The 18,144-nt window shown below is 42.4% G+C and overlaps 1 protein-coding gene across 30 annotated transcripts in view; it reads right to left on the minus strand.

Annotated features, from left to right (window-relative positions):
• Window positions 1–18,144, minus strand: part of FGGY (FGGY carbohydrate kinase domain containing) — a 377,677-nt gene that overhangs the window by 223,271 nt on the left and 136,262 nt on the right. For all 30 annotated transcript variants that reach the window (XM_070591700.1, XM_070591756.1, XM_070591722.1 and 27 more), the window contains one exon: window positions 12,185–12,300. In XM_070591700.1, coding sequence (XP_070447801.1) covers window positions 12,185–12,300 — 116 coding nt within the window. The remainder of the gene's footprint in view (window positions 1–12,184; window positions 12,301–18,144) is intronic.

An 18,144-nucleotide genomic window follows, 5' to 3' on the forward strand; every position in this document is an offset into this window, starting at 1 on the left:
TACTCAATATGATGCCCACGACAGACAAGGAAAATAAAAGTAATTATTCAGAAAAACTAGGAGAAACTAGAGATAATTTCAGTACTCAGATCAGACAAGATTTTCCTGCGAGTTGTATTATGGGGTCTCTGTGTGAGGTGATCCTCATCATCAGGTGTTACTCCAGCATTTCTTCTCAGTGTGGCAGGTGGGAGAACGTAGGCTCAGTAATTTGCTTGATAGTCATGACACAACTAGTGAATGGCAGGGCCAGGATCCAAGCTTGCGTCTATATGGGTCCAAAACTCATGTTCTTTCCACTACCAGAAAGGGCATTTTAAAGATGAATATCCCCCATCCAGCATCTCGGAGACAATAGATCTCTACAGGCAATGTCCAAAATACGACGACATACGACATCACAAAAGGTCTGCATCTTAAAGATCCCCTGGCAGCCTCTGTCCTTTCAGTTTAAAAACAAATGCATAGTCCTCGGTAGAAAAGAAAGTGAGAAGGGAGGCAGAACATGAAGTATTAATAAATATCATAAAATCATTACCTGGTCCCTTAAGTAGCCTCTGAGGTGAGGGCACTGGGGAAAAAATGCAGGAGGTTTTTCCCCTCCTAATAGATTGTATATTTCAACAGCTAAAAGGGTATGAAAACTTAACGGAATTTTTAATGTCTTTTGAGGTTTTTATGATGCCACAAAGAGATCATCTTCGTTCTCCTCGCCACAAGAACAGATGGGTGGCAGGGGTAATGGGGCTGTGACTCACCGCCTCCTCATGCCCACAGAGGCTGTCTGAGCAGCAGGCAAACGTCTAGGATCAATAGCGTTCACAGCAACACAGTATCTGCCAGCAAACCTTGGAGAAGGCCATTAGTCAACCGGTGACCTGCCAACCTGACCACAGCAACCTTCTGATGGAGATTCTCAGAAAGGTTAGCCCATGCTGGGAAACTGAAAAGGTCGTGGGTATCTTGCTGTCAAAACTCCACAGAACTGGAGTGAAAGGCATGCAGAGGAGCTCGGAAGTCAGAGGGAAGGGCCACCTCGGAGCCCGCGGTCGCCACCCACCAGCTGTGTGACCAAGAGAAGCTAAGCAGAAGAGGCAGCAGCTGTGATGTGCCACCCGCCACAGAGAAGAGCAACTGCTGGAAAGGCTGCCTTCAAGAACACTGAATTAAATGGCCTCTAAATGGATGACAACAATGGCCTGAGTTCAGATGTCCCACTGGGATCCAGAAGGAAGTCCCAACTTTAACTTTCAGAAAGAAGGGGGAAAAAAATCCAAAACTAGCCTGTGAATTTTAATGTGACTAAAACACATGCAGCTTTGCAAGGCGTCACACTGTTGACCCATTCTTCTCCCGGGATTTCAGAGGAGCCAGGATAGTTCTAACCCTCTGAGAGCCACATCCTCAGGCCTCTATGCTATTTCAGAGAAAGAGAGGAAGACACCTCTGAGATGGCATGAATCTTCTGTGATCTTCCTGAGTCATCTCTTTGCATCAGCGAGGAGGAGGGGCTGTGGTACTGGACATATCTGGATTAGAACCTAGCTCCACAATTTACTAACATTTTGACTTTGGGCAGGTGATTTAATCAGGCTATGCAACCCAAGACTATTCAACTGTCTCTTGCAATCACTGGACCTAACTTCTCTTTTTTATCTGGATCATTCTCCTACAGATGTACTATTTCTTTGTCAGTGGTCTTTATAAATGTGAGGCCTGGAATGGGAGGCAGGCCTTGAGATACAATCCAACCATAACTGGGGCTCTTGCTGATCTTGATCTAAACATTTCCTCTATGTTCATGCAGCCCAGCCTCGGGAGGCTCCGCAGCCTTGGGTCAGATGTGAGGGCTCTACACAACATCGACCTCCGGCTCCATTACTTATTGTGTGACTTTGAGCAACTCACTTAAGTTCTCTGTGCCTCAGTTTCCTCCTCAGTAAAATAAGTATTATAGTACCGACCTAGACTGGTTAAGGGGATTAAATAAGTTAATAGCTATAAAGCATCTAGAAGTGAGTGGCACTCAACAATCTTTACTTGGTTCATTGCTCCTTACCAATCAAGTATTCCGTAAGAAATCTAGGTTACTACTGAGTTTACACATACACCGTTGAGAAACTATTTTTTTCCTTCCTTGTATTTTTTTTATTGAGGTATAACTGACATACAACATTATATTAGTTTCAGGTATACAACATAAAGATTCGATATTTGTATATTGTGAAACAATCACCAGGATAAGTCTTGTTAACATCCGTCACCCCTCACCTCTGGCAATCACCAATCTGTTCTGTGTCTGTGAGCTTGGTTGTCTTTTTTTTTAGAGTCTATATGTAAGTGAGATAATACGTGATTTGTCTTTCTCTATCTGACTTATTTCACTCAGCATAACCCCCTCGAGGTCCATCCATTTTCTCGCAAATGGCAAGATTTCATTCTTTTTTATGGTTGAATAATATTCCATTGCACATTTATATACCACATCCTCTATATCCATCCATCCATCGGTGGACACTTGGGTTGTTTCCATGTCTTGGCTGTTGTAAATAATGCTGCCATGAATATAAGGGTGCATCTATCTTTTCAAGTTAGTGTTTTCATTTTCTTCAGATAAATACCCAGAAGTGGGATTGCTGGATCATATGGTAGTTCTATTTTTAATTTTTTGAGGAACCTCCACACTATTTTCCATGGTGGCTGTGCCCATTTACATTTCCAACAACAGTGCACAAGGGTTCTCTTTTCTCCACATCTTCATCAACATTTGTTATTTCTTGTCTTGTTTATAACAGCCATTCTAAAAGCGTGAGGTGACAACTCATTGTGGTTTTGAGTTGCATTTCCCTGATGATTAGTGATGTCAAGCATCTTTTCACATACATATCGGCCAACTGCATGTCCTCTCTGAAAAATGTCTATTCACATCTTCTGCCAATTCCTTCCTTGTATTTTTTAATGAAAAGACGTGTAAATTTATCCCTGATAAAAATTCACCTTGTTAATTTTAGCCTACCTTTCTAGTCTGCTGATCTTTAAAAAATTTTTTTGGATTATGTTATTCAATGTATTAATAATAGTTCCCTGTTTTGCATCACTTACATAGTTATTCAGCAAGTCTTCGACATGTCCATTTAAGTTGCTGATTGCAAATGTCAACAAGGCAAGTTAAAGTGCAGTGCCCTGTGTCACACCACCAGGGATTCTCAATGAGTTGAGATTACGTCTTTTATCAACAGTCTTTGAGAGTTTCTCAGCCATTTGGGAATCCAATTTTGAACATACTATTCATTCCAAACTTCTCTAACTATGAGAAAACTGTTAGAAATTTACCAAAAACGTGTAGCGTGTAGGATGCACTTCTTCTATGCCATTTTATTGATCCATCGATAGTACTCTAAAAATTCTAATTAACTCATTTATTTATTACATACTCATTTATTTAATGAGCAGCTATTCTGTCAATAAACATATAAATAAATACAAGAATAAGGTAATTTCAGATAGTGACAAGTTCTAAGAAGAAAATACAACAGAGAAACAGAATACTGCTGGAGTAGGGGCAGGGAGTGTTGGCTCGGAGGGTAAGGGAAGCCTCTTCCCTAAGGACATGTGAGCTGAGATCTGAACAAGCAGAAAGAGAGAGCCATGCGAATATTTTGAGACGGGCCAATCCAGATAGAGTGCAGAGTTAATGCAAAGGCTACATACATGGAAACGTTTGAGGGACAGAAAGAAGGTCATTGTGCTTGGATGGTAAGTGTGGGCATGGTAAACAATAAAAGAGAGAGAGATTACATACAACTTTGTGGAACATGACAAAAGATTTAGATTTTTTTTTTTCCAATTGTAATGGACAGAATTTAGGCAGGAAAGTAACAGGATCTGATTTACATCTAAAAAATAGTAATCTGGCTGCTGTGCAGAAAATGGATTATCAGATGGAAGAACATAATCAAGAAAACCAATTAAGAGGCTGATACACTAATCAGCATGAGATGAAAGTACTTTGGACTAGGATGGTAACAATGGAGGAGTAGGAACGGCCTAATTCAGGGTTCATTTGGAGCAAAGCAGAAAGGACTTGCTGATGAATTAGACGTAAGGTGTAAGAGAAAGAGAAGCATCAAGAATGACTTCTAGGTTTGGGTCCTGACCAAATGGGAGAATTGTGGTATACCTTTTACTGAGATGGAGAAGACCAAAGAAGCAGCATCTCGGGTGGTTGGGCTGTGTGGGCAAATCAAGAGTTCTGTATTGGATGTCAATCTCCCCCATCCACCTATGCATCCATGAATCATTTATTTAGTGGTGATGCTAGGCAGAGGAGACAGAGTCTTCAAACATGGACAGTCTAGTTGGGGATGCAAAAGCAGACAGACAAGATGTAGGCACCAGGTTCTACTGGAGTTTGGACTATGCACCAACAAGCCAGACAGGGGGAGTGTCACTGAGAAAAGAACTTCAAGAACAGGCAACAACTAAGGTTGAATTAGCAGGACTTACTCATAGTGAATCGAGTCTACTTCCTAATGATGTCTTCTTTCGCAACTGTATGCTCGATAATTAAAACAAAGATATCTTGTCTCATTAACATGAAGGACACAGGTCAACAGTTTTAGGAGCCAAACTTTCGGAAAACTGGGAAAATGTATGACCATTTCTATCTCTGAGCAGGAATTCAATTCTATTCTCAGGGGCTCCAAGATCACACCTGCAACTTACTTCCTTAGTTGTGGATGCCTGGCTTGTCAGGAATATATAAAACTGACTGAGATGGTCAAAACACCCCCTTAGGGTTCATTTTCTCTCAGCCACATTTGGCGTGAAGGAAGCGAGTTCTCTGGGATGATGACTTCAGCCTCCTCTTGCACCCTATTCCCTTTCAACCTTCTCAGCCCTACTCACACTGGCCTTCTTCCACCACACTCCCTCCCCCGACAGCCATTACAAACCCTGTGCCCTCTGCCTGAACAGTGTTCCCACCCCTCTTCACAAGTTAATGGACATCACCCTAGCGTAAGCATCACTTCCTCAAACATATCCCAGTTTCCCTGACATGCTCATATCCCCTCATCATATACTCTGGATGTCCCCTTTACCCATTCTTTGTAGCATTTACCTCAGTGGCAATTTTGCGATTGATTGATTAATGCTCTCTCCACTAAACTGAAAACTCTAGGAAGGCAGAAACCCTGTTGGCTTTGGTTCGCTATTATTCTCCAGCATGTAGCACGATGCCTGCTGCTGTTAAGTTAACGGATGAGAGTGACGAAGGAAAATAAAAGCGTGTCCTTTCTTTCTATTCAATCATTACTATCACCTTGTCTTTGCACACCATTAACCAAACCTTCTTAATTTTCCTTCCCTTGAATATAATTATCAAAAGTCCTTTTTGGTTCATGGGACTTGGCATTAGGGGAGCCTAATGCTAGCTCCACTCATCATTGTGATATTTTATGTCATATTGAATCCTTCTGTGTGGGTTAATTTAACAACTGTGTACTGAGGTCTTACCAGACGTCATACACTTTATATACACCATCACTCCATCATAAGAACCATCCAAGGCACATATTCCTATGCTTGTTTAATAGATAAGAAATCAAGTCTTAGAGAGGTTTAGTGACTTGTCCAAGGTTATATAGCCAGTAAGTGGTGACTCTGGGATTTGATCCCATGTCTTTTTGATTGAAAGCTCATGACTTCTTGTTCCCCCAAATGTCAACCTGGAATAAAACCTATTTTTTAAAATTTGATGGGAAAAATAAATGTGCATGAAAAGAAATACTCTTCTAAAATCTATTGGGCAAATTCAGAACACTGAGTATTAACACTGAGCATTAATAGCTTAAGAGGATTTTATAACACCCACAACTATGCGTGACACGGCTAGACTCAGGCTCCCAACACTGGTCTTGATACCACATTGCTGCTTGAAATCCCTCCCTTAGGCATGTTTCCACAAGGGGATTTCCTCTTCCCTCCCCTAGGATAGAGTAGCATAAGAGTGAACACTCCTGTCTTCTGCACTCTCACTTATTCCATCACCGGGAAGAGGAATTGCTCAGCTGATTCGTGAGACTTGAAAATAACCCCAACATCCACGGGACATGTTAACTAGGAAGAGGAGCCACAGCCTTGAAATGGAGTCAGGGCAGGCTTGGCATGTGTCTCTCTCCTTGAACCAGCTGTGGGCCGGTGGGCTCTGTGAGTTTGTGAATTTAGCAGATCAAACAGCAGACCAAGCCCTGAAGCAAGCCCAGATGGGTCTCTTGTCTCTTTGTCCCAGCTCCTCGGCCTGCCAATGAACTGATTGAGTCAGTGTCATGCAAGTCCTGGCATCCAGCTAGGTTCTGAGAAGAGAGAGGATCCTCCTCACGCTCGTCAATTCAGTCTCGCCAAAGCCAGTATTGCACTTTGCTTCTGGTGGCTCTGAGAATTGTTCTCGTCTGGGTATACTTTAGAGCAGAACAGCGGTGAGCATTGGCACATCTATGTCCCCGACACATACGTGTCATTAGTCAAGATTCTTTACCTATGATTTTAAGTTTATGGGACAAAAATACCTAAAACACAGCCTCAGTTCACCACAGAGTTATTTTATTCTATGGAAAAGGGATATTCCAAATCTTCCTAAAAGAAGCTGTTTTAAGTTGTTTTGTTTTTTTCTATGAAGGGATCTGTAACATCCACTGTCACGGAAAGCCTCTGACAGATCTGCTACAGCAAAGAGGGTGGGTGGCAGCTGTCATTCAGGCTGGGGTGTGTCTCCCACAGGAGTCCCTTCGTAAGTGGCAGATACATAAGTGAAAAAAGGACAGTGAACACTGAATTTATGAAGTGAAATCACTGTCTCTCAGTCACCTAGTAGTTGCACTTAATTCAAAAGAATTTACAGAGAGTCCATTAAATATTAGCCACAATGAAGCCAAAAGGGGACTTATTTATCAAATCCTTCATTCAAACATATATTCACACACTCAACAAATATTTCATTGCTATCTACTGTGTGCCAGATGATGGGGCCCACAGTGTCCGATGCCTAAAATACAGCCTCACAGCGGGAGAGAAAACCAGGGAGAAAGCGCAGCCTCCCTCCCTTGACATACGCTTCATCTTCATTTCTGCCCCTGACTCGACAGTTAGTAACTCGGCCTACTTGGGATTTATGTTTCTTCTTTGTCAGGCTTCCCTGTCCCCAAATAATGAATGATCTATAAGCTAACACGCTGAACCCTTTTATATCACAAAGCTCTTTCTGTGATGCAATCACCCTATAATTCAGCCACGTTGCACACGCGAGTTTCCACAAAGTGGCCTAGCCCAAGAACACAATGAAGCACTCTTCTCAGGCAGTGGAAGGCAGCCGGGACGCACTGAAGGAGAGCCTGGGTGACCGACTGGAACAGGTGGATGCTGCGTGTCTTCCTAAGGGTCCTTTCTCCCTGCTGATCTCTTCCTTCCCATTGGCTATTGATAGATGTTTAGGATTAGATGGGCAACCCAGGAATGAGTCACGCAGAGCTGAAGGTAAAAATTCATTGACACAGATCACTTTATTGGACTATGGGTATGTAATTCCCTACAAAACACAAGGTTTGGGTTTTCTCCATCAATTCTGAACATTAAATCAACTAGAATAGTTTCAGTTGTAAAGAAATGTCTACTGTATTCTTTTGATTCACAAAATTATTTTTTTCCCTTACTTTGTATAATGTTCCCAAACCAAATCATCCAAATACCTCCTTGAAAGAAGGCATTAGGAAATAACATTCTAGCTTTGGGAACTTGCATGTAGTTACTTAAAACGTTGTAAATTTCCTCCCCTGTCCTTGAAATGCACCATATAAATATTGCATTTGATCCTTAACTTACACTTCATAAATAATTTGTTTCAAAAATATCCCTCCATAAGACTATCAGTTGCTGAAGTGTTCAGTTTTCAGTGAAAGCATTTATTTACTGCAAGAGCCCAGGAAGGCTGGTAAAGACTTGGCTAAAAGCTCCACATGGAGCAAATTATGGTAGTCGTATTAATGCTCAAATCCACAATGCTCTGCTCGAATCTGCTAAAATGTTGTACACTATACTACCCACATTTGAAGGGCGAGTCCACTGGAAAGGCCTAACACTTCACAGGGAGGCTTCCCAGATTCATTTTTCATACTTCCAAGAATTGCTAAAGAATGTCTGTGATGACTTCCAGAGGAGTTTCTGAAAGTCACACTGAGGGTCAACATCCTCTTTAACATCTTCCACTTTGGTTCAGACAGAAAGGGCAAGTTCAAGTCACCAGAAATGAAAATCAAAGGGAATATCACACAATTAATTTTGATGACTGGGTAAGTTTTAATTCATGTATGGCAATATTCTGGTTAATGATATGTCTCCTTAGGACAGCCATTAAAAATCCATTAACTTAACAGGCAAAATCCAATAAAGTTATTCTGGAAATTTTCTGCTAGATTAACATTATGGACTTTTAATGAATATTTCCCGGAGGCATTGCTCTACTAGCAGAGCTAATATACTACTTAAACATGGGTCTTTGTGGGGGAGCACAAGAACGTTAGAGTAATCAGGAAATCAGAGTTGCAGTTAGACCGAAGTGTCACTGAAGATACCGCTAAATCAGTAAATATCATTGCAGCGTTTAAAAACAAAAAGTGCCGACATCCCAGCAGCAGCCATCTCAGTCGTTAATTTATCCACTTACTAATCTCCTCGAGGCCCTCCCTCAGCGAAAGCTTCAACCCTAATTTATGGGTTCTGCACGTGTTTAGACAAAGTTGCCTCATTCTCTGAGTCTCATCTGTAAACAGGTAATAGTACCTTTGCCACTGACCTTGAGAACTACATGTGACAAGGTGCGTAAAGAACACAGACATGCGCTTGAAATCTAGAAAGGAGGAGGAGCATTCATCTGCTGCTGCTTCACGCACATGAGGAACATTAGCTGGAAGTCAGTATAGACAAATGGTTATAGCAGATATGGAATCATGCAAACAAGGGTTTGAATACTGCTTCTACCACTTGCATACCGTGTAACCATCAGTTAGGCACACTCCCCTTTCTGAACCTTGGTTTCTTCAGCTGTAGGACAGGATAAATCAAAATAAGTCTGTCACACAGTTTCGAAAATCTAAAAAGATACTGGCTGTAATACAGTAATATCACATCTGAGAAACAGACATGATTGAACTACTAGTTTTCATGGCTGCTATTAATTACGTGTTTCACAGGCATGATGACAGAGATACAGAAACATTCGAGACCTGTCTCAGTTCACACAGTTAGTTCTAGAACTGCAACCACCCTAGCTCCCAGTTCAGTGTTGTAGACCCCCCAACTACAGGGTAGGAGCCCCGCTCCTGGCACTCATCCTGGTGGTTCTTCATCAAGGCGAGGAGCTCCCGGGGAGCCTTCAGAACACCAGGCTGGGGACTCAGAACTTAGTGGCCCTGCCTTAGCCCTACCAACCAGTGCACTAGCACCGTGGTGCTATGGCTGAATTGTGTCCCCCAAAATTTATACGTTGAAGCCCTCATCCCCAATGTGACTCTACTTGGAGACAGGGTCTATCAGGAGGCACGGTTAAATAAGGCCAAAAAGACAGGGCCCTCATCTGATTGGATTAGTGTCCTTCTAAGAAGGGACTCCGGAGAGCTCTCTCTCACTCGCACTGTCTCTCTGCACAGGCACAAAGAGGAGCTCATGTGAGCACACAAGGAGAGGCAGCTGCCAAGAAACCAAGAGAAGAGGCCTCCGAATTAAACCTTGTTGGCACCATGATCTTGGACTTCCCGGCCTCCTAGAGATGTGAGAACTAAATTTCTGTTGTTGAAGTGACTCAGTCTACTGCATTTTGGAATGGCAGTTGGAGCTGACCAACACACTGGGATAGCTCTTTGCTGCAATTTTCTCTTAACTTTTGCCACTCTGTCCCAGTTCAAACAAATATGCTTATGTCCCACATATTCCATCAGCGGATATTGACCAGAATCTTCTCTGCCAGGATACTCAAGAGTGAAGCAGATATGGCCCCTGTCCTCCAGGAGCTTTCATCACTTTCCTGTTGGCCGCCCATTTCCCCTGCTGGATCTGAAGCGCTGTTCAAAATGCCAGCCTGGTGGGCAGGAGTCCCAACACACCATCCTCTGCACAATTCCCTTAGCCCCCAGAATAAAACACTGACCCTATTCTCATCACTGTCCTAGCCGCTGGCTCCAATGATCTGATCACCCAGAGTTTTGAAATCAATCACCATGTGACTTAGAGCGTTAATCCTTTTTCTACCCTGAGAAGTTACAGCCGCTCATCAACTGAGATCCCATCATACCCTCGTTCCCGTCCAGGTACGGATGCTTGTTCCAATCTAGCTCAAGATGGCTTTGGGGGCTAGATATTGGACTGCTGCCTAAACCCGCTAGAGGCCAACCCTACTGCTGTTATCAGCGTCCTCAGTCTCATATATCCCAAGGAGGCAGTCTGCTTTGATAGAAGAGTATGGAGTCAGAGACCCTAGTTCTAATACTGACTCTAATACAGAGTAGTGGACAAGGAGCAGAATCTCAGTTTTCCCATCTATAAAATAGGAATAGCCATACAAATAGGCTTGTGAGGGCCAAACAAGATAATGTAGGTAATCAACCACCTACCCAAGGGACTTGGAATGTAGATGACAGCTAATGACGGCTGATTTGCTTTCTTCCTCTCTTCCCCTGGTCTCAAGTTCCTCCCACTTTCTCTACTAGCTCAGATCCTGAGATGGTTTCAACTGAGCCACAGAATTCCAGAAGGGCTCTTTCTGCACGCTACCCTGACACTGTTCTTTTCCCTAGATTTAGCGATTAGTAGTTGAACAGACCATAGACAAACAAGCTATGTTGTCTAGAACACGGCAACATAGATACTACCTGGATCTGTCATGTTTCTATCTTTATATTCTTGAACTTTAATAGAGTGGTCATGAGGACTTCACCAGAGAAAGGCTGCACTGAAATAATCTATTATGGGACTCAGTTTTCAAGGGTGGTCAGAAGTTGTAGCAGATGCTACTAACTGTTCAGCAATAGTTAAAGGCAAAACTCTCAACTTATAGCTGGTCACATGGATGGACGAATGGCTGCTCAGCCAATGCCTACATTTCCCAGCCACCCTTGCAGGCTAGCGGGGCCTTATGAACAAGTGCTGGTCAGTGGGAGGTGATCAGAAATGACATGGCTCATTTCCATGTTATGCTCCCTCCAAAAGAGTGTGGGTGGATTCCTCTGGTCCTTTTCATTATTCCAACTCACTGGCCGGGGACTGATGAGACCTGCAACAGCTAACGTGGACTTGAAGTTGGAGGCCATGTTGTGAGAACGGCAGATCTGCCCTGAGAGTCACTTGCCTCTATTCTATTACATAAAAAGGAAATGCCCTTCTATCTTGTTTAATCCACTGTACTGCTTATTTTATTGTTATAAGACCCTAACACAAGCAGTAAGGAATACAAAAGTATTTCTATTTAATTAGGTATAATTTCCTACCTGACGACAGCTTACTAGAATTGTAAGTAGTAACTACAGGAAATAAACATCTTCCTGTGAAATGAACATGCAAACCTTAAACTTTAAAATGTCAGTTATTGTTATACATACCTAGTATCTCAATTCTTCTCACTGGTAAACCAACCCCTACTAGTCACCTACACCTTTACTACCCGGTCAGTGCCACAAAAAACTGGAAGTCTGACACCCTACAGCCCTAGTCAGGGACCACAGGCTCATGTTCCAGGTCCTGAGTCTTCTAATTCTGATCTCTTCAGTTATTTTTTTCTGTTCACGGCCTTGCCTGGTTCCTTGAACCTAGCTCATAAAACGTTTTCCTAGTCGAGCTGGAAATGATCCATACACACCCCTTGATTATGCTGTTCCCAGCTGTTCCAGGCAAATATCTTCCTCCTCCTGTCTAAGATTCTAGACTTCAGTGCAGATCTCCACAGCCTGTATCTCCACTCAGTTCCTATAAGCCCCAACACAAGGGCCTACCAGTCATGGCCTATCCATCGTAACTTACTCATTTTTCTCAGAAAAACAGAACTGAATTCTGGTATTTTAATTCATATAAAAACAAAAAAATAACAATACCCTCATATACACATACACATAATCACTATCCAGAGTTTTTATTTTTTTACCTATTTTGCTGTAATTATCTGCAACAAAGTCTTCCAAACCGATCGTCTTCCAGAAACTGTCATCCCAGCCTTTCTCTGCTGAATATGTCCATTTGCACACGAGCGAGCACAGAGACCTGAGAAAATGGGAGAGAAGTAGAACCAATAATATGAGCTAGGTTTCCTTCATATTTTGCTGAGTACCTTCCCAGATATCTGCAGCAGTCCTGAAGAAGTAGAGTAAACCTAAGTAGGTAATTATCCATCCCTGTTTAGATCAGAAGTCCCCATTTACACCTGTCAGTGATGGAGAGTGCCTTCTTCCACTTTCAAAAGAGTCTCAACCCTTTATTTAGATCCTGATCAAACAGCCTGTGTGGATACAGGTATTTATATCTATATTTATATTTAGAAGACATCTGTGAGATAATTAGAACTTACAACACTGACTAGATATTTAATGATGTTGAATAGTATTATTAAATTTTAGGTACCATAGTGGTAATTGTGGCTGTATTTCAAAAAAGCCTTCTTATCATTTAGAGATACATACTGAAATATTTATGTATAAAATAATATAATATCTGGGATTTGCATGAAAGCAACAAGAAAAGGGGAGGTGAATGGTGTTACGAATGGGGCAGTATTGGCCAGGGGTTGGTGGCTGTGGGCTTAGTGACAGGCGGATGGTGTTCGCTATACTGTTTTAGACATGTTCAACATTCTCTATAGTAAAAAATTAAAAACAAATTGCGTGGAGTAGATCTGCCCACTCCAGTCCGAAGCTGCATTTAATAGGAGATTTACAAGCTGGAATGTGCATTCTTCTTCAGCTTCATTTCTCATCAATTCACCCTTAGTTTCTATACTCCAGCAACAAAAAATCACCTGCAGTTCTCTGAAAAAAATCATGTTTTTACACATTTCTGTCCCTTTGCCCAACTCCTATTCAGAAATTTCTTCCCCGTTTCTTCACCCTGATAATTCAAACACTCCCGTTAGACCAGGCCAAGCGCTCAGTTCTGGGTGAGTGCTTCTCCTCCCAGCCCCCAGAGCTCAGAGGGCGCCTCCTCTCACAGCCCCGATCCCGCTGTGTGATTAACTGCTTCTTTATATATCTTCCCAAAGGTCCCATTGTCTTCCGATCTGTTCTCCATATTGTGTCCAGAACACACTTTATAAAATCTGATGATATCAACCCCTGAGTAAAATCCATCAACTGCTCCGCACTATCTTCAGGAAAAAGCCCGACCCTTCACAGACCCTTCAGGACATGACCATCCGACCTCCAGTGCCCACCCTTGCTTTCTCCACCCTGCAAAACTGAATTACTTTAAGTTTCCCACAGGCGGCTTTGATTTCTGACTTCCCTGTGCACTGAACCCTTTGTTTCATTCTGCCTGGAATGTTCTTTCCTGTATCGCATCTAACTCTTAGTTAGCCTTCATGACTCAGCTCACATTGTCATTTTTCATGAAGCCTCAGTGGAAGGCAGGCTGAGTCCAAAACCTCTTCTCCAAGTTCTAACCAAACATCTCCTTATCTTAACACTTCCCATAGTAACTGTCTGCCCCTCCACTTCCCCATCTCTCCCACTAAACCAGCAACTCTTCAGAGCAAAACCAGCCCTAGTGGTCTCTGCATTGCCAGTACTTAGTCCACCCTCAGTCATATGTCAAGCCACAATGCATACTGACTGAAGAGAAGCACCAAAGAACGACTATGGTTTGTCCACCTCACCACAGGTAAATGGTAAACCTAGGATGCCCATGCAGCTTTAAAGATAAACCCACCTCAGAGAGCCAACAGTCTAGGTGCATCTCCTTCAGTCTTTCACATAGATTCACCCACTCACTCACTCACTCAATATTTAGTATTCAGTTACTATGACTCTGCCACCATGCTAGGCCCTGGGGAATGCAAAGAGGTATGCAAAAGACCTGGTCCTCTGCTTTCATAGAATCTGACGGTTTAATAAGGAGACAAAAATTGATCAAACAATCACATCTAAAATCATATACTAACAAATAGCCAAAAATGTTCTGAAAGAAGTAGAAACAGAAATGAGAACCCTTACCAGGAGACTCTGATCTAATCTGGTGGGAGGAGTGGGGAGAAAGCATCAAGAAAGGCTCCACAGAAGAGCTGGCATTTTGAGAGGCCTAAATCGCTTTTGAAGGCACACAAATGTTACTGTTATTAATGGTTTTTTCAGCTGTGGCATAAATAGCAGAATATATTGAGCTAAGCTAAGTGGCATGGGTATACTGAAGGAGTACTAGTGTCAGTAGAAATGTAATACACACGTGCTCAATCCTTCACCTCATTTAAGCAAGATAATTTTGAGGTACAGAGAAGGCAGCCACCTATGTAGCACGTTCTGAAGAGTATACAATAGGCTAACTCCTCCCGGCACAATATCTGAAATCCCACCTTTATGGAAACTCTGATAGATCACTGGAGAGAGAAATGCTATGAAGCAAAAGATGGTGAAGGATCATTTCTAAGAATCCGGTCACACAGGACAACTCTTCCATCCCCAGATGTCCCATTCATCTGCAGGCTTCTGTGCCTCTACTCTGACTGCTCCTTTTGTCTTAACTGATTATTCCTCACTTCACTCATCCTTATCTACTTGGCGAACTCCAAGTTATCCTCTGGTCCAGACCCAAAGGCCTCTCCTCTGCAAAAGTCTCCCCACTCCCTCGAAGGTAGACTCATGGCTCTCTCCTTTGAGGTAGGATTCTAACCTGGAAACACTGCATTGTGGTCCTTAACAGCTACAGGGAGGGAGGGGAGTTCATGGCCCCGAGTCTTCGGCCCTCCACGTAGCCACATCCTCTGCCATGTAATTTGCAGCACCGAAGCCTCTCCTCCCACATCCACACTGTCCACCTCAGTAGGAAGGCAAGGCCCCTTCCTACCTCTAGACTTTGGATTCTGTCATGCGACGGGATTTGGCCAGAAGGACACGGCAGAAGTGACCGTGTGCTGGTTTCCAGTCTGCACTTCAAGAGGCATTATGTGTTTCTGCTTGCTCCCTTGCACCTCTGACATCACCACGAGAAAATCATGCAGGGTCAGCCCCTTGGTCCCAGGAGGAGCGTAGGAGACATGTGGAGCACAGTAATGACCACCAAGCCCAGCACGAATCACACATCCCCAGGCAGTGAAGACCCCAGTGAGTGAGTCCAGCTGAAACTAGAAGACCACCCAGCAGAGCACAGCCTAAATGACCTCCCCATGAACCAAACAAACGATTATTGTGTTAAACTACTGAGCATTGGTTGTGGTTTATAACAGCAATAGTTAAACAACTCAATACTCTACAGCATAACTAAGTTATTCCAAGTAGGTTTTTCCCCTAATAAGGGCAAGGAGAAGGATGTCGTAGGCCTCACAGCAAGTTAGAATAAGTGGCCAAAGAGGATGCTTGGAGTGAGGTGACTGAGTGCAGGAGGCAGCAAGTTTTACAGCTGCAGATGCCTCTGGCAACCCCATCCTCCATGAGGATTATTCAAACACTATTAGGGTCCATTCCATTTGGGTCTCTTTAAATCAACTCTTGGGTAATATGGGTGTGTAAAAGCAGCAGAATTGGTAAAATTTAGAGAGTGCATCCGAGGCCTCACGTTCTCTAGAAATCTCCAGGAGAGAGAGCAAGTACAGAACTTCATGTTGTTGGTGAGTAAAGGTAAGGGACCAGCAGCAGAACCAAGGGTCTGCCTCCCCCTGAGGCTTCCGAGAAGACCAGGGTCTTGCCATCGCCTGAGTTGCTCTGGCGAGCAACTTGCACCCCCAGGGCAGCTATTCACCTCAGGCAAGCTGACTGCCAGCCCACGGAGGGTGGCATCAGTAGGTTTAGAATTAGAGATCAGGGCCTGAGAAAGACAGGGGCCACCGCAGCAGCCCAAGATGCATCAAAGATCAGCAGCTGGAGAAGAACGCTGCTTCCGCCCAGAAAGATGGCTGCTCGCTGTTTGTCCTCGGCCGGCCAGAACGCCTGCGCACAACTGCTGCACCTTTCACCGCTCTCGGAGCTGTTAATGCCACAGAGACTATGGAAACCTATGTGAGAGTGGACAGAACATAAATCAATGAACAGGCACAATGAAAACAACACCTCACTCAGGGGACGAGTTCGCCTGAGAGGGCCACACAGGACATCATCTGGAAGACACAGGTCTCCCTTAAGCAGAGGTCAGAAGAAACTGGAAGAGAGCTTCAAGAAGGAAAGCGATGAGAAATTAGAAGGGAGCAAGAAAGACTTTCTGAACTAAAACCACTGATTTTAAATTTAAAAATTTCTGCAGAAGAACTGAAAAAAAAAATCTAGTTTTTTAAAGTTGAAAATCAAATTAATGATCTGGAAGACCAAGTGAATGAAATATGTTACTACACGTAGCAAAGATACAAAGAGGGAAATAATGGGGGAAGAAAAAAGAGGCTTGAGCAGCAGATCCAGCAGCCTAACACGAGGATAACAGGAATTCCAGGAGGGATTTTAAAAAAATGAAGAGTAGAGGGGGAAAAAAAAAGATGAAGGAGATGTTATAACTACATGAGTATAGTACTAATTTTATTTTTATTATTACACTGAGCTGAAGTGCGATTGAAGCCTGCAGATTAAAAGTCCCATTAAATCCAGGATGGGAATCCAGGAAATACTTGAATTTCAAGCACAAACAGAAAATCATACAAGCCTCTAGACAGAAAGAACAAGTTCCTTACAAAGGCGAGAGATTCCGACTAGCTAAGGGATGCTCATCTGCAGCTCTGGGATGTGGAAGACAGTGGAACAATGTACAGACTGTTAAGAAAAAAGATCCAAGAATACTACACCCAGACAAAACATTATTCAACTGTCAGGGAAAAAGAAAAACATTTTTAACACGCAAGGATTCAAAAAGTAAACTCCCCATATATGTTCTCTGAGGACAACACTTAAGAGAGAACATAATCAAAAAACCATTGATTCATAGCAGCTATCCCAACACAGGGGAAGTCAAAGATCAGAGCAACCAGTGACAGTGAACGCTGATGCTCACTGTGTGTGTGTGTGTGTGTGTACACACATATGTATATATTCAAACACACACATACATACACATGTTTCAATTTAAACACAAGAATGTAAACAGGGATTTGTAATATTAAGTTTTCTTGGAACATAATAGGCACGCTGTATTAGAAGGAAAAGCCAATAATAGCCTGGAACTGATAAGATTAAGTAAGCAAAGCCTCAGAGTCAGAAATTGGAGAAGGTGCACAGGAGAAGCACCTTGATGCAGATGTGTATTTGGGCAGAATGAGAGTTCAATGTTGGTTATAAGAAATGAGAAGGAATCACTAACAGAAACAAAAAGCTTAGTAGAACTCCAAAATAACAAAAGATAAAAGGGAATAAAGAGAAAATTAGCAAGTCAGTGAAACCAAAGTAAAACAGTCAAAATAAACAGGAAAGGAAATGGGGGTAATATAATTTACATAGAAAACAAAAATGGATAGAAGGATAAAAGACAGAAGGATGGAAGAAATAAAATCAGTTATTTCAGGTGTTTGAACAAATGTCAATGAGTTGAATTCCACAACTGGTTAAAAGATAATAATCGCACTGGGGTTAAAATGAAGCTATATCTTGTGTACAATACAGATTTTTTAAATGTGAAGAGGTTTTTTTAAAAAAAAGTCAACAAAGAAATACAAACAAAATTTTTTAAAATATGAAAATATGAATACCAAAGTAGAATACAAGATCAAAAATATTAGCCAAGACAAAAAAGAACATTCCATGACAAAACCCTGAACCCAAGAAGAATATTACCCTCCATTAAATTTTATGAACTGAACAAAACAGTGTGAAACATAAAACAAGAGCTCCTAGAGATTTAAAAAAAGCTCCTAAAATGAGACACAATTTACTTAAAGATTTTATTATACTTTCAGAATTTGAAGAAACAGGTAAACCAAAAGAATAACAA

Source organism: Equus przewalskii, chromosome 2, assembly GCF_037783145.1.
Source record: "Equus przewalskii isolate Varuska chromosome 2, EquPr2, whole genome shotgun sequence".
In the NCBI taxonomy this organism is placed as follows: domain Eukaryota; kingdom Metazoa; phylum Chordata; class Mammalia; order Perissodactyla; family Equidae; genus Equus; species Equus przewalskii.